At 46.6% G+C, this 20334-nt stretch overlaps 1 protein-coding gene across 1 annotated transcript in view; it reads left to right on the top strand.

The window, feature by feature from the left end:
- Positions 1-20334, top strand: part of LOC116748545 (A-kinase anchor protein 13-like) — a gene marked incomplete at its 5' end in the record, with an annotated part of 32387 nt that overhangs the window by 10300 nt on the left and 1753 nt on the right. The window contains 13 exon segments of the mRNA XM_032621687.1: positions 1382-1507; positions 1624-1741; positions 2625-2873; positions 6041-6117; positions 6650-6831; positions 6953-7035; positions 9690-9884; positions 12961-13122; positions 13551-13621; positions 14092-14136; positions 16946-16996; positions 17637-18086; positions 19469-19796. Of these exon segments, the coding sequence (XP_032477578.1) occupies positions 1382-1507; positions 1624-1741; positions 2625-2873; positions 6041-6117; positions 6650-6831; positions 6953-7035; positions 9690-9884; positions 12961-13122; positions 13551-13621; positions 14092-14136; positions 16946-16996; positions 17637-18086; positions 19469-19796 (2137 nt within the window).

The raw sequence follows: 20334 nt of genomic DNA, 5'->3' as shown, positions 1-20334 counted from the left end.
ACACTGGTGGTCAGGGCATCAAAGTGGGCATGGTCAGCTCTGCAAGGGAGGACCCTTCCTCCCCAAACATCCTCCTCCTGTCATTTTCCATGTTTCTCCCTCTGCCCCTCCTCTCCACCCTCAGACCTGCGTTGGTACTTCTTCTGACCTTGTAGCTCCTTGTATCTGTGCATGTCCTCTAGTAAGATGTTAGCCCCATGGTGTCCATTTGTTGGTTCTGAGCGCCAGTGCCAGAGTCACCCTTTTAGGGCACTTGCTTTGTGATGGGAGCCGATCACTTAAAAATCTCTCTGCCTCAGCTTCTCTGTTGGTAAAGGGGAAAAGGAAAGGCTACCCTGAACGTTTTTTCAAGTTTTGGGGTAAGGATCAAGTTGTGTTGCCTCCAGAGATTGTTAGTCCAGCAGGAATTGATGCTTAGCACGTGTCTTGTGGACCACATACAGAAACTCAGCGGTTACCGCACAGTGAACGTAGCTTCAGATGAACGGCTGAGATCGCACACGCTTGGAAACGATGTAAGGGCCAAGCAGAATTGTTAGGCCTGCTGGCCTGAGGTAAGTAGGATAAACAGGTCCCTAGGTAATGACGGCCGTTTCTGATGCCTTTCTAACTTATCAGGATGACTTCTTTGAGACTGCTACCTCATGAGAGACTTCTAGTGAGTCTCTCTGTTTTATTACTGTGTTATGACAAATGGGAGTTAAAACACATGTTGCATTTCTTATGTGCACAGTACATAGATATTTCTGTGTTTATTATTTTTAAATATATGTAACAGCTTTATTGAAATATAATTCATATGCCATGTGATCCACCCATTTAAAGTGCACAGTTCAGTGGTTTTCAGTATATCCGTGACTCTTGTGCAGCCATGGCCACGGTCCGTTGTAGAACATTTTTATCATCATCACCCCCACCAACTTCCCCAGCCCTAGGCAACCACTAATCTACTTTCTCTGTGGGTTTGCCTATTCTGCACATTTTATATAAATGGAATAAGCAGTATGTTGTCCTTTGTGATTGGCTTTTTTCATTCATACGTTATCCATTTATCTTCTGATGAACACTTGGGTTATTTCCACTCTGGGGCTGTTGTGAATAATGCTGCTATGAACATTCATATACAGGTTTTTGTGTGGACATATGTTTTTATGTCTAGGAGTGGAATTGCTGGGTCATATGGTAACTCTGTTTAACTTTTTGAGGAACTGCTAAACTTTTTCCAAAGCTCCGGTACCATTTTAAATCTTTTAATCTTTGGGAGGAAGTGATGAGGAAGCTCTCTTGGGTTTCACAAGTAGACTGGAAACTTTGGACAAAATGGTAATAGGAGTTTAGCACCCTGAGTTACGGCATAACCTCTGTACTCCTTCCTCTGCAGTTTTCAGGAGAGAACGCAAAACGCTCAAAGAAGACATATGGCAAGTTTTGTGGGCAGCACAACCAGTCTGTAAACTACTTCAAAGACCTCTATACCAAGGATAAGCGTTTTCAGGCCTTTGTGAAGGTATTGATGTGAAACGGTGGGGATTTCCATGTTGTCCAGAGCATTGTGTCACTGTCAGTTTTAGCTCGAGCCTTCTCCCTTGGGTAGTTCCTGACACTTGGTTTCCTTCCTTGCAGAAGAAGATGAGCAGTTCAGTCGTACGGAGGCTTGGAATCCCAGAGTGTATATTGCTGGTAACCCAACGGATCACCAAATACCCGGTTTTGTTCCAAAGAATATTGCAATGTACCAAAGGTGCGTCTCTCTCTGGACTCGGTCTCGTTTGCCAGTGGACTGTTCCGGTCTGTCCAACAGCACTGGAGACCCCGTAGAAGAACTCTTTCACGTCGAGAAGGTCTAAAAGAGAGCCTGTGTTTTATCTTAAAGACGGTTTTCTTCGGTGAAAACATAAAGTGTTATATCAGCAGGCTTAGGGTGAATGAGAGCACGAAGGGAAGGAACCACTTAGTGATCCCAACGAGAGTTCAGTGACCTGAGCAACTTGTCACTTGTCCCTAGACTGGGAGGTGATTCCCCCCTGCAAGTGCTAGACTCACCGCTGTTTTCTCGTTTAGTCACTACTTAATAGTTTCTCTCTTAGCTAATCCTGCTCCTGGGCAGTTACATTAAGGATTAGGTAAAACAAAGACGTAAATGAAAAACTCATTGCTCCTCTCCCTCCCTAAAAATGTTGGGTTCCTTCCACTTTAGAACATGGCCCATAATTGCATGTCATCTGTATCAGTGAAACATCTAACTTGATTTAAACTCTGACAGAGCGGGGGGTAGGCACGTGCCCTTCGACGTGTTGGCTTTGCTCTGCCAGCGTGCCCACAGAGGGAAGACAGTGATGTGGAGCAAGAAGGCAGGGTCCTGGGGCTCCCCTGGTGGTGCAGTGGTTGGAGTCCGCCTGCCAATGCAGGGGACGTGGGTTCGTGCCCCGGTCCGGGAAGATCCCACATGCCGCGGAGCGGCTGGGCCCGTGAGCCATGGCCGCTGAGCCTGCGTGTCCGGAGCCTGTCCTCCGCAGCGGGAGAGGCCACAGCAGTGAGGCCCGCCTACCGCAAAAAAAAAAAAAAAAAGAAGACAGGGTGCCCCTCCTTCTGCCCAGTAAAGACAGTTATTCTTTCCTTCTCAGATAGTGAAGTGGAACAGGAAGATCTAGCTCAGTCCCTGGGCCTCGTGAAGGGTGTGATTGGAGCTGTGGACAGCAAAGTGGCGAGTTATGAAAAGAAGGTCCGTCTCAATGAGATTTATACAAAGACAGATAGCAAGTCGATCATGAGAATGAAGAGTGGTCAGATGTTTGCCAAGGAGGATCTGAAGCGGAAGAAGCTCGTGCGGGACGGGAGCGTGTTTCTGAAGAGCACGACAGGGAGGTTGAAAGGTGAGGCTCACTCTCGTCAGACTCTGAGCGTGTGCCAGAGGGCAGCGGGCAGAATCCAGATGTCACCAGGTTGTTCCCAGGGACCCATGTCCAGACGTCACACAGGAGCAGCAGGCATTTAATTGATCTTAATGTTGTATCAGAAAAGACTGGTTTGAGATGTCTTACAAAACCATATAGAATACAGTAAGAGAACGAGGAAATGATGCAGTCAGGAGAAAGGAAAAAAAAAATTTTTTTTAAAGAACAAAGCAAAGGGTAAGATTCATACAAAAAAGCAAGGTGTTAAGGGAGACATATTTTCCCTATGAAAGAGGGGCAGCAAATTTGGGGTCAGGGTTTCTGGCAAAACAATTGCTAGGAGGGAAATACCATCAGTTGCACAATTCATAGATTCTCTGCAATTAAAACTATATATACATCACTCGTTTCTAAGAGATGGCAGAGGAATTTTCAGCTCCTGAGACCTTAGAGAAATGAAAGTTTAACTCACAGCAACTAGATTTATTATTAAACTTTGCTTTTCATCTTTTATCTTTCTCTAAGCAAAGGAGATCATAAAAGATACTCCCTTTGTGTTTGATTTTCGTTTTTACCTTTTAAATGATCAGCCCCATCAAGTGAAAGAAGTTTGGAGGATTGTTCATTTACCTCCGCATCTGGTTTGTTTGTTTGTTTGTTTTTAATAATTGTTTGCGTCAAACCTGTATCCTCTGGGCCTATATGATAACTCTAACCTCACCAGTAGCCTTGAGTACACCCAGCCCACCTCCCTGGCCTCGGTGAGCTGAGCACACAAAGCAGCCCAGTGCCGTCAGCCATAAAACCCGCTGACATAAAACTCAGGTGAGTGAAATGTGTGCTTCTCCCATCGCCGAGGTATAAGTAATGCTATAGGTAGCTGCTCTCGGAGAATTCCCAGGACTCCTTACCTAGGGTCTCAGCATGCTCAGAGCACATAGTAACGACATCCCAGGCATTCAGCTGCTCTCAAAGGTGAATGTCGCAGGACACCCTGCATTAGAAGTTGGGCTCACAATGAAGAGACTCGTAAAGAGGTTCTTGCTCTGCAGTATGATGGTTGCTAGAATAGAGAGGCGTGAACTGAGGACAAGAGGAGGGAGTCAGGCAGAAGGGAGGGGTAAGCGTGGAAGCGTGGAGCTGAAGGATCTGGCCCGTCGGGAGGGGTGGGCAACCGGGGTCTCTGGCAGCAGAGTGAGGCAGGAAATACGGCTGGAGAATCGGCCAGGGGCCAGGTTGGGGTGGGTGCGTGCTCCAGACTAGGGGGCTGAAAGGGATGCTGGTCATGGGAGTGAGCGAAGAATGGGTTCAGAATGGAGGGTTTGAACAGGAAAGGGGTGAGTGAGTTAGAGTGGGTGTAGTTCAGCTGCTGGGGGCAGGGTAGAGGACAGCAGGGGTGCGGAGGTACCAGTGACCGAGACGAGGGCGGTCATTGTCGCAGGGATCCGGGAGGGGGCTTCTCCGGGCAGGATCATCTCAGAGAGAAGAAATACCCCTTCCTGCCACCAGCCAGCTGTGCCTCTCACTGCTCCATGGTGAATTTGAACTGTGCGGTCCCTGCAGCTCCTTCCTTCCAGCCCTGATGCTCTGTGATGTCCTGAGACCACAGTTGAGGGCTCTGGCCTCACCGCCCGCTGTGAGGCCGTGTCGGAGGTAGCCTGGTGGTAGAGAAGTACCTGCCCTCTCTTGTAGGGATGGATTTCCTAGAGTTGCTGCCAGTGCTGTATTTTCTTTACACAGCAGTTTATTTATTCATTCCCAAAATAAAAACTAATAGATTCCAGCTGTTGGAATAATGTTGTGGTCAAAGCAATGGCAGAACGATAGGTTTTCTGGCCTAAAATGTCTCCAGTGGAGATAAGAGTTTGGTGTTTAGTCATTTTCACCCCCAAGTGAAAATGACTTGGGCCAAGAACAGCCAGTCCTGTGTTGGGTAACCCTTGAAAGGGGTAGGATTGTTTTTCTCTGATCTACTGACTCCGTGATCACGTAAACTTCAGGATTCGATAAAGTTGAAACTTATGTTTTAGAGCTCTTTTTTTTTTTTTTGGCAGACACCTGAACTATTTAAAAGTAAAGTTTAAAAAAAAAAGTACTTGTCAAAACGAATGGTAGTGCATGGAAAATTACTGTGGTCTAGGCTGAAAAACTAGACCACCATAGGAATCAGACATCCTTGCTTCTGTTTTCCCGCATAGCTTTGCAATGAATTACACAGAGAGGGTACCCCAGTTTTGGCAGTAGTGGTAGAAAAGGCCAAGAGGGTCCTGCCCACCCAGGAGGCGGCTGCATAAGTCAGCCCGTTGTTTTCCCAGAGATTTGTAGGCTCCCCTTTCCAGAGTGAAGGCGGTACAGAGGGACCTGTTAGGTCTCAGTAGACGGCTCACCTCCAGGGAGGTCCCACTTTGTCCTTAAGGGAATAATGGGAAATGTCACTTCATACTCCTAGAGGATTAGAACAAGAGTTTGTGGCATTCTTTTGATTCCTGGATCCAGCTAGAGATGGTAATTTGGCTTTTGTTTTGTCTTAATTGAGAAGAAGAGAAGGCTGTGTCCACGTGCAGAGGGGTTGAGGTTGAGTGTGCTGTGTTGGAGCTGGGAGCGGAGCCACTGCACTTCGTGTACCTGTGACGGCAGTGGGTGTTGTCTAGCCATCTGTGTCCTGTAGGACGTGTGGACGAAGCCTGCCTTTCATTAGACTGAGATATTCTTGTACAATCACCTTCTGGCCGCCTTCCTGTCTGCTGTCCCACGCCTTTTTCCCATTACTATGATCAGAAGTTGAGAAATACTATGACCTGAGTATTATGACCTGTAGACTGTGTTGCTATTTAGCATCTGTTAAAGTCCTGCTTTCCAGCTTTGCTCTTATTTATTCTTAAAAATCTTGCCTTGTGGGATATATCTTTCCAGCACTGAGTGCTTAAGCCTTCCCAAGACAAGGCTTTGGTGATAGGCCCCATTTAAAAATGCCTCTAACAATCTAATGACCATATGTGGACCCTGCAGAAATGTCAAGCCCTTGCCTTGGAGGAGTGTAATAATGTGCTGTGCGGGTGGGTTGCTGAGTTTTCCTCTAATGAAGTGCCCTGAGGTGCTTCACCGTTCAGTGGTCATTGTTCTCTCTTCCCTTCCCCCCTCTACAGAGGTTCAAGCGGTCCTGCTTACTGACATTTTAGTTTTCCTTCAAGAAAAAGACCAGAAATACGTCTTTGCGTCATTGGTAAGCTGAACTGTTTGTCTCTGCTGTTAGTAATTAACAGTATTCAAAACCGGTGATGGTAGGTGTGAGTGTTAACACTGTATTACTGCTCTCCCACCTTCTTAAAATTGGCTCAGGACAAATGCCTCCGATTCATTCCTTATATACCCTTGCAATTTTTCTGCCCGCCTCCCTCCACCCCAATTATTTTTCTGTTCCCTCATAATCCTTTTGAGAGCCTTTGGCAATTTGATCTAAAAAGAAATCTGTCACTGGAGTATGTCTCACACATTACGTATTACAAATCTTGCCAATTTATAACTTTGCCAACCAGATTCTGTGACAAACCAGAAAGGACTCATCATGCAGAAAACAGGACTCGAACCTTGATAACCTTAAATTTCGTTTCCTTTTGGAAATCTTTTTCTGTTGGATAAAATGTGAGTGAGCCATATGCTTTTAAAAGGCATCTTGTCTCACCTTAGACAGAAGTTGTCTTAAGAGCTAGACTGTTGTATCCATGTCTTAACATCTGCGCTCTCCCATTTCCCAGGACCAGAAGTCGACAGTGATCTCTCTAAAGAAGCTGATTGTAAGAGAGGTAGCACACGAGGAGAAAGGTTTATTCCTAATCAGTATGGGGATGAAAGATCCAGAGATGGTGGAAGTCCACGCCAGCTCCAAAGAGGAGCGGAACAGCTGGATTCAGATCATCCAGGACACGATCAGCACCCTGTGAGTCACACACCCTGGCCCACCCCCGCCTCCTGGTACCTCTGTGGTTTCATAATGGTTGGGCCGCGGTCACACTAATTGACATCTTCAGAATGTGCTGTTTTTGTTATGGTTGTATTAGGAACAGAGATGAAGATGAAGGAATTCCTAGTGAGAGTGAGGAAGAAAAGAAGATGTTGGACACCAAAGCTCGGGAGTTAAAAGGTAAAGCTGGTGGAAGCGATCTGAGGCCCTGTCTGGGGGCGTCTGCAGTCCCGTAGAGTCCCCGCTGCTCCTCCATCCCAGAGCCGTGCCGGCAGGCATGTCAGCCGAGGAGAGGAATAGCTCCTAACAAAAGAGAAACCAGATCTGAGCTGGCACAGGTCCTGGGGAACAATGCCTGTAGGAATGTGTCTGATACTAGATCGAGGGGATGTTGGCTCTCTCGTCTCGGTATCAGTGTCCTTGGACCCTGGTGACAGTCTTTGTACTTTGTCACAGAAGAATCTGCCAGAACTCATGGTCACATCTAAGATTAAAACAAGGAGAGGAAGGTACTTGCGGGAAAGAATTTTCCAGTTGATCCATTTGTCAGTCACCCCCACCACTGTGCCCTGCGTTCCAATTCCGTCATGAGGTGGTTTGGGGAGAAGTGTGCTTATGGGTTATGTTTGACCACGCTCTGTCAAGGCCCCACTGTTTCATGTAGTCTTGTTGGCTTCCCTGCAAGACCTGTATTGTAATCCCCACTGTGTAGGTGAGAAAGCTGAGGCCCATGAAGGCCAAGCAACCCAGGGTCACACACACACAGCTCATGGCAGAGCCAGGGCTGTGCTCCCTGTCTGCTCAGCTGCAGGGCGCGGTGCTCGTGCCCCTGTGCGGTGCTTGCTGAGTGGTTCTGAAGTAAATACGTGTTGTGCTTTGGGTAGAAGTAAGGCCCAGAGTCAAGGAAATATAGGCGCCAAGGAGTTTACTTATTGCTTCATTCTGTTTCAATGGGGAGAAAAACAGAAAAAGAGATGGACAGATTTAGACTGGAGCCAGTATCACATTTTTTAATCTCTGCCCGTGATTAGGATGTCAGAGATAAGAACTGCCTTCTTTTCACATGTATGAAGCACCTGGCCAGGCATAACGCTAGGTGCTAGGGATGCAACGAGCCCTAAAACACTGTCCCTGCCATCAGGAAACCCACACTCTGGCAAGGGAGATCTACATAAATGACAGGCCACCTAGACCGCAGGCACATGTAAAGTGTGTAGGACCCACGAATCCGGCCTGTGGTGAGTCTCACAGAGAAGATGACACAGGAGCTACATCTGAAAGAACTTACCTCACCAGATGAAGAATAGTTAGGTGAAAAGTGAAAAAGGACTTGACATGTCTGCCAAGGAATGAAGGTTTGGTACGTCTGGAGAGTAAGGGCTGAGTGATGGGAGAGTAAGCCAGGAAGCCACCACACCTTGAAAGGCAACAAAGGGAATGATACAATTTCTTTAGCAAAATTTAAACTTAAATTTTTTAAATTGGTATTGACACCAGTTAGGAGAATTGCTTGGGGGGCTGGAGGAGCCCACTGGGAGTGGAAAGGCCAGTTGGGGGACTCTTGGGATAAGTTTGGTGAGAAATGGCCTGCAGGGGGGATGGACGTGAGTAAGAAGTAAGGAACCACTGTGGGTGGTGGGACAGAGTGAGGAGACAAAACCGCTCCCGGGTTTCCAGCCGGACAACTGGGGCATGACAGTGCTGTTGCCTGAGGAAGAGGCCACAGGCTACAGGGAGGAGGCGGGGTGGCAAGAAGGGAGAACAGAGGTTTCTGACCTGTGGAGAACAAGGCGTCTAGGTGGAGAGAGCCGCCTGACAGTGGGACTCAGCGGTCTGGTGCTCAAAAAGTGGGTGGGATTTGGGGTGCCTTTTGTGAGTTATCAGCACATAAGAGGTAATTGAAGCCATGGGAGTGACTGAGGTCCCCGAGAGGAAAGCATGTAAAGTATAGAAAGGAGTCTAGGATGGAGCCCAGGGCTGGGGGGTGGGGGGAGCCCAGATACTCATTCATGGCAGGTGGCAGGTCTGGTCTGTAAAGTGCTGGAGTAAGAGTGGTAGGAAGAGAACCAGCAGTGTCCTCAAAAGCAGATGGGGAAGGATACAGTTTTATTTTATTTTGTTTTATTCATTCATTCATTCATTCATTTTGGGCTGCCTTGGGTCTTCGTTGCTGTACGCAGGCTTTCTCTAGTTGCGGCTAGTGGGGGGCTTCTCCTTGCGGTGGCTTCTTTTGTTGCGGAATACAGGCTCTAGGCTCACGCAGGCTTCAGTAGTTGTGGCGCGCAGGCTGTAGAGCGCAGGCTCAGCAGTTGTGGCACACGGGCTTAGCTGCTCCACGGCATGTGGGATCTTCCCAGACCAGGGCTCGAACCCGTGTTCCCTGCATTGGCAGGCGGATTCTTAACCACTGCGCCACCAGGGAAGTCCGGGAAACGGTTTTAAATGGGGGAAGTCATCCATGCTGGAAATGATGAAATGAAAGACTTCTCTGGATTCAGTAGTGAAGGGTAACCTTGGAAAGAGCAGATGCAGAGTGATGGGCAGAAGCCAGAGAAAAGTGTGTGGGTTGAGAAATAAACAGGAGGCAGGAGAATGGAACAGAGTGCAAGTTCGTTATGTCAGAAATTCTGGCATTTGCATAGAAAGACCCAGGATAGTTTTCCAGGTAGACATTACAGATCAAAATCTTGATACTGCCTTCATGATGAAAAAGAAAGTGGGGGAAGCTGTGTTCCTTGTGGTTCCATGCTTTACCACAAGGTGGTGCTCATGTCTTAGTCATCTCATCATAGTGAACCGTCAAGTCACCAGATCTCTTCTCTGTGCACCTGCAGAACAACTTCAGCAAAAGGACCAGCAGATCCTACTCTTACTGGAAGAGAAGGAGATGATTTTCCGGGACATGACTGAGTGCAGCACTCCCTTGCCAGAGGATGGCTCCCCAACTCGAAGCTCTAGAATCCTCTTCCGATCCAACACAGAAGAGGCTCTCAAAGGAGGGCCTTTAATGAAAAGTGCCATAAATGAGGGTAATTTACATTCAGCATTGCCCCCCTCTTTGTCTCCTCCCACAGTGGTTCACACACTAATATTATCTACCAGTTTGTACTTTTTTATTGTAAAATAAATCACAAATACAGAAAACAACCCAATACATATTTCGCTTTAGTAAATTATTATCAGGTGGGCATCCTTGTAACTACTACCCAGGTCGAGAAATAAAATGTGGCCAGACCCCTTAAAGCCCCTCCACATGTCCTGTCCCCATCAGAGCTCTCTCCCTCCCTCCTGAAAGTATATTGTGACTTTTGCAGTAATCGCTTAGGTTTCTTTATGGTTTTATGGCCAAGTGCCTGTTCATAGACCCTGTGGCTCAGTTGTATTCATGGGTTTTGATATGCCTTTTAGGATTCTTTATTTACAGTCCTCCACCCACCCCACCATCCCTTTCTTTTCCACACGATTTATCCTTGAGCTTTGACCTGTGGGTTTCTCTTTTTGGGTTTTATTCACACAGGGGTTCTGTTCTTCTGCCCTCCGTTTCCTTTAGATTCTCTGCTGGACTCGGAGGCTCAGTTGCTCAGACATAATCCCTTTGGCAAAAGCTGTGTTACCGGAGTCTTGTGCGCTTTCCTCTGGGGGCACAAAATGTCTAGTTGTCTTCTTTATTTTGTAACATATAGGGAAAACAAGATAAAAGGATAAATGCTTGATTTTTTTCTCCCCCATTATTTACCAGTTTTCAAAGTAGTGAATTGATTACGGTCATTCTCTGAAAGTGACCAGTACTTTTAATATATTATTATAGACTCATGAATTAAATATGTCTGATGCGCTTCAAGTCGTTTCAGTTCTTATCCTTATTAAAAAGTTAAAAAAGGTCCTCTCTTTGCCAAGGAGCACCTCTTTGTGGGGCCTCTGAGTCCTTTTGGCGTGACCCCGGCAGTCTTTGAGAGCTGCTTTGCTGTTTGGTATGTTAAGATGTTCCAGGCTCATCTTGTTTTCTGCCCATACCTGGAATTAGCCAACTTTCTGAGAAGCTCTGGTTTCTTTTAGTGGGAAATGATATTTCAAGACCACTGTCTAGGCGCTAGGGGTGGTTATTGCTGCTGGGATTTTCATTGTTACTAGGTTGGGCCTTTTCAGTGGGCCGCTTTGGGGGAAATATCCTTGTGTGTGTGCATGAGGGGATGGGCTAATGGATTCACACATATTTAATGTGTGAATTTTCTTCCACATTGTGAATGCTTATTCTCAAGGATACATCGTAGAAATAAAACATCCTGTATTTACCCTAACATACACATCAGAATAACAATCCTAACACTGCTATCGCTAAATATGACTCCTTTATGCTCTCCCCATTCCCTCCCCCTTTTTTATTTACCAGTTGTACTCTGTCTATACTGTCAGCTTACAACCACTGTATATGGCACTCTCCCCTTCTTAGACCCGAACTGTAGTCTTCATCATTCTGCAAGAACCGCCACCAGTTTTTATCAGTGTCTCTCCAGTCATTTGGGATGTCTAAAGCTTATTCTTTAGTAGATGTCTCAGGAGAGGTTCATGAGGATAATATACCGAGTCCTTGCATATCGGTAATAATCTGTGCCCTTTATACTTGAAAATCTGTTCTGCTGGGTCTAAAATCCTTGGTTCACGTTCTCTTCCTCTGAGTGTCTTAATTCTCAAATATTTATTTATTTTTTTCTGACGTAAAGCATTGCTGGCAGAGTCTGACCGTAATTTGATTTTCCCCATGTAAGTCGCGTGGTCTTTGCCTAGACGCCCAAAGGATTTTTTTCCCCTAAATCCGAATAGTTTTACTAGACTATGCCTTGGTCCTGGTTATCCTGGAATGATGTTCTCGGGTTCACAGTGTTCTATTTTGACATATAGTTTCAGATTTTTCAGATTTCAGAGCTGTATTCTTACAGTTTTTAGTATTTTTCCTACACCCTTGCTTTGATTTTCTTCTTCAAGAACTCCCACTATCCATATGTTGGATCATCTTTGCCTGTCTTCAATACTTCTTGCTTCCCATAGTACTTTTTATAGCTTCATCTTTTTAATGTTTAAATATCCTTTCACCATCTATTATCTTAAGTCATTTTCTTTTGGGTTTATTTGTTCTCATATTCTAGTTCAGTCTCCATTTCTTAAAGGGATACCTTTTTCCCTTTCATTTCCACTTGAGTTTTGCCACCTCCTTTCTGTGTTTTCTGATTCTGACTTAGGTGCTTTCATGTCTTGTGTCATTTTATTTTATTAGCTCGCTTATTTTATGGCCATGTCCTTCTGATGTGCTTTTATTATATGTAGGGAAGTTATGCCCCTTGTTCTTTCTGTCTCTCTGCCTTTTCTTAACTTTGTGTGGGATTTCACTTTGACGTTTTTCTGTTGCTCATTTTTGCGTGAAACACATTTCCTACGTTTTTAGGCTAAGATAGCTTTTTTCACTTCATCGGACTCTTCTATTGTTTTCATGTAGCGTTTTTAGAAAATAACAATGGCTTGTCTTAGGAGATTCCCTGCCTCTGTTTCCTCCCTTATTCCATCTGGACCTTCCTTTTCCTTTATCTCTGTTGCTTCTCTCCTGCTCAATTTTTATTCCACTGTCAGCACGTCCTCCTTTCTGTGGGACACTGCTGCTCTAGAAGGGAACCCTAGCTGGTTGGATTTGAGAATTCAGACGCTGAGACTGCTCTAGCCCCTTGACCTCCCTATGGGAGGGGCAAAAAGCCTGCCAGTTTGAACTGCAGTTCTCAAATTGCCTCACCTTACTTCCTAGGGAATTCCTTTTGGCTGCTTTGGATCTGACTCCCGGAGCCATGCTCCTTCCAGTAAATTACTCTGCCTTCCCTGTACCCTTTTATATCTCCTAGGTCTCATGTGAATAAGGCTGAAGAGTTAATCTCTGCATTTCCAGTAGAATCCATCTAATGCATGTATCCTGAGCTGAGAGCTTTCTCTCAGCAAAGGAAGTCACGTAGTCACTTTGGAATTTTCTGTTCCTCTTCCCTTTACATATAGTGTATTACCATGAGATTTTCTTTTTCCCATTAAAAGAGGAGATGTCAGTTTTGTATGTTTCCTTTCTTCCAGTGGAGATCCTTCAGGGCTTGGTGAGTGGAAGCCTGGGAGGCACACTTGGGCAGGCTGTCAGCAGCCCTGTTGAACAAGAAGGCATGGTAGGCCCCGTTTCCTTGCCCCGGAGAGCAGAGACCTTTGGAGGATTTGACAGCCATCAGATGAATGCTTCTAAAGGTCAGTGGTTTTGAACTCATGTGTTCTTATCGGCAATCCTTAACTGTCACAAGTAAAAATGATCTGTACTCTGGGAGCTCCATCTCCTCTGTCCCAATCAGTCAGTAAATGTTTTAGTGAGATCCTAATAAGTATCTAGCTGCTAAAACACTCAGGAACCTCTATGAATGTCATGTTCATTTTCAGTAATAAAAGAGGTTTTCCTGAGATCTCAGCTAAGCTGTAGCCAAAGGGGGGTAATAACACTTGTTTTTCCTTTCTGCTTCTAGTTCTTCTGCATCCATAAAATTATTAATAATCAGTCACTTAGCTGCCATTGGCATTAATAGGATTCAGAAATATTCTGTCCCTAAGCTATGTATATAGTATTTCATTGGCTAATCTGTTTTACAACGGCAAAAAAAACCCCACCTTGTTTGTTTGTTTAGGAGGTGAGAAGGAAGAGGGCGATCATGGCCAAGATCTTAGGAGAACAGAATCGGATAGTGGTCTGAAAAAGGTATTTCTTTCTAAAGTGCACTCCCTAAGTCCTCCCTGGCACTTCCTCTAAATTCATAGTCTTTGAAACTAGCCTACTTTGATTTTGTTTTGGATGCCCAATTTGCCGTTTTTATTTCCTGTTTTATCTGAAGAGGAAAGCACGTTTTTAAGCAAACAGTACAATTCAGAGCCCCACGGTCTTGGCCGTTGGGCCTGTCTCCAGACACCACGTCTACGTGCACAGCTCTGCCGCGGCCGTGGCTGGACCAGTTTCATTAAGAGGCTTGTTTAAATGCACACACCCACCTGAACTCTTTGCAAGGCTTCAGTAACAGTTCAGCCTCAAATCTTCACTGCCCTGCAGTGAGAAGCTACTGTAGAAAAGAACGAAAACGGGAAGTCACAGCATAACTCAGACACACGCTGAATATCATTCTTGCCTCAGAGTCTTCGTTGTTTTTAAATGCACTTTTTTTGTTTGTTTTATAGGGTGGAAATGCTCACCTGGCATTTATGCTTAAAAGAAACAGTGAGGTAAGAACATTATGAGCTATTTAAAAGAATATGATTTTGTTATAATTGCTAGGTTAGGAATACTCATTTCTGTTTTGCCATGATGAACAAGCTTGGCTCCTGGCTGATCTGTGCAGTTGTGTTTCCTTTCCCTGGCCCCAGGGCCTCGTCTTGCCCTTTTGGCAGAGTACTGCCTCTGCTTCTCTGTCCTTGAGAAGCCCCTTGCTTTCTCTAAACGTGGGCCATGAAGCTCCCACGGTGATTTCTTTCCATCTGCGCACACTGAGTAGAATTTGTAGCCACTTTTGCTGTAATACAAGCCTGGCAGCAAAGCCACAGTCTGGAATGTGGAAATTAACTTGTGGGTAAAATTTTGCATAATAATTTCTGATCCTGCAACTCAGCTTGAGTTTCCTTCTTCGAGCACTGCTTTTCGCTCTGTGTGTGTCACTCTAGAAGTAGCCTTGTCGTCTCCTAGCTAGAGATCAGGTCCCCACACAAGTCTTTCACCTGCCTTCCGCTGAGCTCCGCTGACCCTGCAGGATAACCCACGCCTTTCACTGTTTCTCCATCTCCTTGGGTCCCTCTTAAGAAATCCTCCTCAAGGTTACTACTGTCTCCAAACCTAGCTGACTCCAAGCATGTGACTGTGTCAGCAGGCTGGAATTGGACACAGGACAGTGGGGTGCTAGGGTGTAGCTCTCAGGGTGTTCTCTGTGTTTCTTCCTGCTTTTAATAGAATACCTTAAATCCCTGAGGAGCTGTCTTTTGAAATTTCAGATTAAGGAAATCTTTCCTTTTTTCCCTAAAACACAGAAGGGTGTTTTTTGTCTTCTGTTTGTTGGCATGTTAGTCTACACGCTGACGTAACCCCCTTCAGCGTGTCCATCCTTGAATGAAGTAAGCCTGCTCCCACACAGGCTGCTGTGCTCTGGTGCTGCTTAAAAAGTAGCCCTTAGTTGATTTTTTCACCTGGCAACTTTCCCCTCATATTTAGTGAGAAGAGTCAGATAAGAGACAGTACAAGACCAGTGGTTTTCAGGCATCCCAGCATGGATTATACACTACGGATGCCCAGTCAGAGTCAGCTGGTCTGCTGTGACTTCTCCCTCTCTCTGTTAATTAAGAATAAACTTAAATGAGGGGTAAATCGTATTCTCAGAAGAGCTAAGCCTGATAATAAAGTTTTTGTGTTTTAAATATTATAAAAGGAATACGTTTGTGGTAGAAGATTTGGAAAATATCCAATAATGTAAAAAAGGAAAAAAATAAGTAAACATAGTACCACTGAGAAATAGCTACTATTAAATGTTTGGTGTTCATATTTCCAGCCTTTTATTATACAGGACATGTATTTTATGTGTGAGTGTGAGTTGCATAAACATAATTTTATACAATTTGTTTCACTACTCCCTGGAGCTTCGTATCCTGCTTTTTTTCTCTTAACACACCAGAAGCATTTCCCCAGGGCATATTTGTGCAAAACATGCTAATCGGGCTTCCCTGGTGGCACAGTGGTTGAGAGTCCGCCTGCCGACGCAGGGGACACGGGTTCCTGCCCCGGTCCGGAAAGATCCCACATGCCGCTGAGCCTGCGCATCCGGAGCCTGTGCTCCGCAACAGGAGAGGCCACAACAGTGAGAGGCCCGCGTACTGCAAAAAAAAAAAAAAAAAAAAAAAAAAAAACCCAAAAGAAACATGCTAATTAACAGCTGCATATTATTATGTTATGTGCCATAATTTATTTAATCTTTCCAGTGGTTCTTTCTCTACTTTTTTGCTTTTTAAATGATGCAGCCAAGAGCATCCTCATACTTTTTTTTGCAGGGCTCTGATTATTTCCTCAGCATGTCATCCGCTCTCTAGAAAGGTTATACAGCATTCATCCCTGTCAGTACAAGAGTATCCATTCTCATCATACTTTCACCAACACTGGGAATTATTTTTTAATTGACATTTTGTTGATAAGTTCAAGTGGTTATTTCTTTATTTTTGCATTCTTCTGATTTCAAATAAGGTTGAATCATTTTTAATATGTTATATAATTGGCCATTTGTATTTCTTCTTTTGTGAATTGCTAGTGTATGTTCTGTGCCTGTTTTTCTACTAGAATATTCGTGATTTTGTCGATCTACGAGAGGTTTGTTTAAATTAAAGGTTTCTTTTGCCTTGTTCTGTTCACTGTTTCCTTTTTTATTATACATTTTTACATAGTAAAAGTTGAAATTGTGTGTGTGTGTGTGTGTGTGTGTGTGTGTGTGTGGTTTCTTCCATTGTTTCTGGCTCTGAAAATCCTTCCCTATTTCAAGATCAGAAAACATTCTCACATTTTCTTACAGCTCTTTTACAGTTCTTTTCTACACTTAACATTTCAATCCATTTGAATGTTTTTTCTGTGGATCCCAACTTAATTTTTTCCAACGATTTAGCCAGTTTTTTCAGAACAATTCACTGAATATTCTTTCCTTCTCCATTGACTAGAAATGCTCTTTGTATCATATACTAATGCTGCGGTTTGCTTCCGGGCTTTCTGTTTTGTTACATTGGTGTGTTTGCTATTTTTGTGCCAGTCATTTTAAATAATTGGAGCTTTGTAATACCTTTCACTGTGTGCTGACTTCCCTCCTACATACACAGCTACTTCGTTTGATCTTGTTTTTCTTGGCTACTTGTACCGGCTTATTCTCTGTGGTGCTTTCAGTCTGAAAGTACTTGGTTCAAATGCAAGCCCCTTGCTGTGTGGTAGGGTGGGTTCTTGTCGGATGACACGCAGTGTGCTGGGGTCTGAGCCTCCGAGTCTGAGGTGATGGTCCTTTGATTCCTTTTGCAGCCGGTCATCCAGAGCGTCGTCCATCTCCACGAGCTCCTCAGCACTTTGCAGGTATGTGCCCTTCTCCCTTATCCCTTCACTTCCTTGTTTCGAGAGAATCAGTGACCAGGGTATCATTGGCCTGGATCTTTGAGGTCTATAGGTTTCTTATGGGTAAATGGGGCCCTCAGACTAGAGAAGACTGGCTCTCATGATGAGAAAGGTTCCAGAATGCAGTGGTTAGAGTATCATCGACCCGCTAAGACTGGACTTGACGAGCACATGGTGGACTGCAGGTACCCTTGACAGCCATGCCCCAGAGCACATGGGGTGCTGACATGCACAGAGGACATGGTTTCAGTCTGGAAGGCCTTTGGTAGGATTGTAAGTTTCCATATTCCATGTGTCTGTGTGGTATTTGGGTAGGGTGACCCTCCCCACACAGCTTTCTGGGAATATCCTCAATTTCTAACCAGTCCAGTTCATACCTCCTCCCACCTCCCAAACACACACTCCCCACCCCATACAAAGCCGCTGAGTGCCAAATCCGAGTCCCCCACACCACTGACATTGTGACTTGGTTGCCGCCCAGGGTTATGCTGGAGCATTTTCCCGGAGCAGCTTAGAAACCAGGGGAGGGCCGTAGTCTGGGGTGGCGTCCTCGTCCTCCAGGCGGAGGCGCATCGTCCCCCCTCGTGCGTCTCCCCCGCAGGGGGTGGTGCTGCAGCAGGACAGCTACATCGAGGACCAGAAGCTGCTGCTGACCGAGCGGGCGCTCACGCGGACGGCGTCGCGGCCCAGCTCCCTCATCGAGCAGGAGAAGCAGCGCAGCCTGGAGAAGCAGCGCCAGGACCTGGCCAACCTGCAGCGGCAGCAGGCGCAGCACCTGGAGGAGAAGCGGCGGCGCGAGCGCCAGTGGGAGGCCCGCGAGAGGGCGCTGCAGGAGCGCGAGGCGCGGCTGGCGCAGCGCGAGGACGAGCTCCGGCGCGGCCGCCAGGACCTGGAGCGCGAGCACGAAGAGCTGCAGCAGAGGAAGCTCGCCTACCAGAGCGACCTGGAGCGCCTGCGCGCTGCCCAGAGGCAGCTCGAGCGCGAGCAGGAGCAGCTGAAGCGGGAGGCTGACCGGCTCAGCCAGAGGCCCGCCGACTGTGACATCGGCCAGGTACGGGGCGCTGGGGGGCCGGGTCGCGACCCGCATAACCAAGAACCCTCTGAGCAGCGGAGGAAAGTAGGCAGATAATATAAAGGCTGCTTCTACAGATCTGTTTATGCACCACCAGGGGGCAGGTGAGGAAGTGAGTCTTTTTCTCCTTTTTGCATCTCTCAGCATGATGGGTTGGGGTTTGGCCAGGGGAGTTAATGGATGCCTGGCACTTCCCTCAGCCCTCAGTCGCTTAGGCTGGAGTAGCCTCAGCATCTCTGAGGATGGCAGTCAGCCGTCCAGGATTTGGGGAGCAATCCCTCTGCCCTGTGCCACAGAAGAACTCAGAATGGTCCCCAGCTAAAGGAACTTGTAGCTGGATGGGGACAGCACACCGAGGACACAGGTCCCCCCGGAGCACAGTGCCTGGGGCTCACAGAGAGCAGTAACGCCTGAGTTCCTGAAAGAGCCCGCATGGTGGGGTCAGTGGGCATCAGCTACAGGGAGGAGCCCATCCCAGCAAATGATGGAAGGCAGCCCCTCTTATGGAGAGAGGATGTTCCTGCTCAGGGATGCTCAGACATCTGGGCTCTGCTTAATTCCTGATTTGTCTCGCTACTGTGGATGAAACCTTTCTTTTCCTGCAGCGGCTACTTATATGGGAAGGCATCACATATGTGGGCAGCACACTGACCCCCGAGTTTATTTCAGTGGTGTTCTACGGTTATTCTGGAACGGGGCACCTGTGGCAGATGGGAAGCTTGGGTACACACAGATCCTCCTGTCTGCTGATACTCAGGTTGCCATTTGTTTGATCGATTGACCTTGGATCATGAAAGAAAAGGAAACTGACATCTTCCAGAGGGAGCAGTTTAGCTTCCTGCAGAGTTTTCGTGACACAAGGATGGCTTCCACAGGGAAAGCTGCAAGGCCCAGCGGGAGCACAGATTAGACTGATTAACCTTTGGCTAGGATCTTGGTATAAGCACGTCTCCACCTGCCCTCTAACCTGAACAGACCTTTATAATCTCTTAGCCCTGAAATAATTATCTACACCCCCGTGTAAATCAGTCGTTGGATAAGCAGCTCTTCCTGCTTCTTCAGGGAATGGGAGTTCTAAGCTGCCTCTTCCCAGCTACTGTTAATTCTTCATGTTGCTGATAATAAAAATAGTAATGGCATAAGATGATATTTTTAGCACTTCCATAGATACTACCTGAGGGAGAGAGGAAATGGAACTGAGAAGATCAGAATCTTTTTACCATTTCTCTGGAGTCCAAGGCAGTGGGTGCACACGGGGCTGACCCACTGACACAGCCGGTGACCTCAGGTAGTGTTCACTGAGTAGGCACTGGGGATGCTGCCGGCCTCCAAGTCAGACCCCTACTCTTGACCATGTGCAGGTTTCACATCAACACACCAAGCTGCTGAGGATCCCGTCCTTCCTTCCGAATCCTGAGGAGACCCTCTTGCCACCGGCACCTTCCATAGCCAAATCAGGGTCATTGGACTCAGAACTCTCAGTGTCCCCAAAAAGGAACAGCATCTCTCGGACACACAAAGAAAAGGGGCCTTTTCACATACTGGGTTCCACCAGCCAGACAAACAGAGTACCAGAGGGTCAGAGCCAGACCCCAGTGTCCACGTCCACCCGCCTGTTTGGGTTAGCTAAGCCAAAGGAAAAGAAGGAGAAAAAGAAGAAGAACAAAGGAAGCCGTTCGCAGTCCGGTGGTGAGTTACACACACCAGGTCTCCCTCTGGCCGTGTAGTCCCTGGATCCTGAAGAGTGGGTGGCTTTAGCAGCATGGGAGTGGTTAAAAAGAGGTGGCTGCCATTCAGGTGTGTAAAAGCTGAACCATACACATCTCACCAAACCCACTTGCTCTGCCCGCAAAGGACTGTTGGAACTTACGGTAAGAACACAGATCAAAGAACATTTAAGAACCCACTCTGTGTGGCACGTGCACGAAGTAGAGAGTGCGGGCTCATTTCTCACACTTACTGTCCAGCTGAGGAGCTGAAACTCACCTCAGTGAAGCAGCTGCAGTCCTCCCTGCCTTTCTAGGCCTGGTCCAGTAATACTAATCACAGGTGCTTGCTGAGCATTTTCTGAGGGCCGCTTTAATCCTGCAGGTGACTGTGAGAGAGGTGTTGCTGACCCCCAGACACACTGGGAAGCTGAAGCTCGGGATTAACTGACCTGCCTGCCGCCACAGGGCGTGCTACCAAATCACACTGCACAAGGTCTGAGTCCTTCTCATTAGGCTTC

The sequence above is a fragment of the Phocoena sinus genome, chromosome 2, assembly GCF_008692025.1.
Source record: "Phocoena sinus isolate mPhoSin1 chromosome 2, mPhoSin1.pri, whole genome shotgun sequence".
In the NCBI taxonomy this organism is placed as follows: Eukaryota; Metazoa; Chordata; class Mammalia; order Artiodactyla; family Phocoenidae; genus Phocoena; species Phocoena sinus.
The sequence above is the reverse complement of the archived record's forward strand: the minus strand, read 5'-3'. Positions and strand labels throughout refer to the sequence as shown.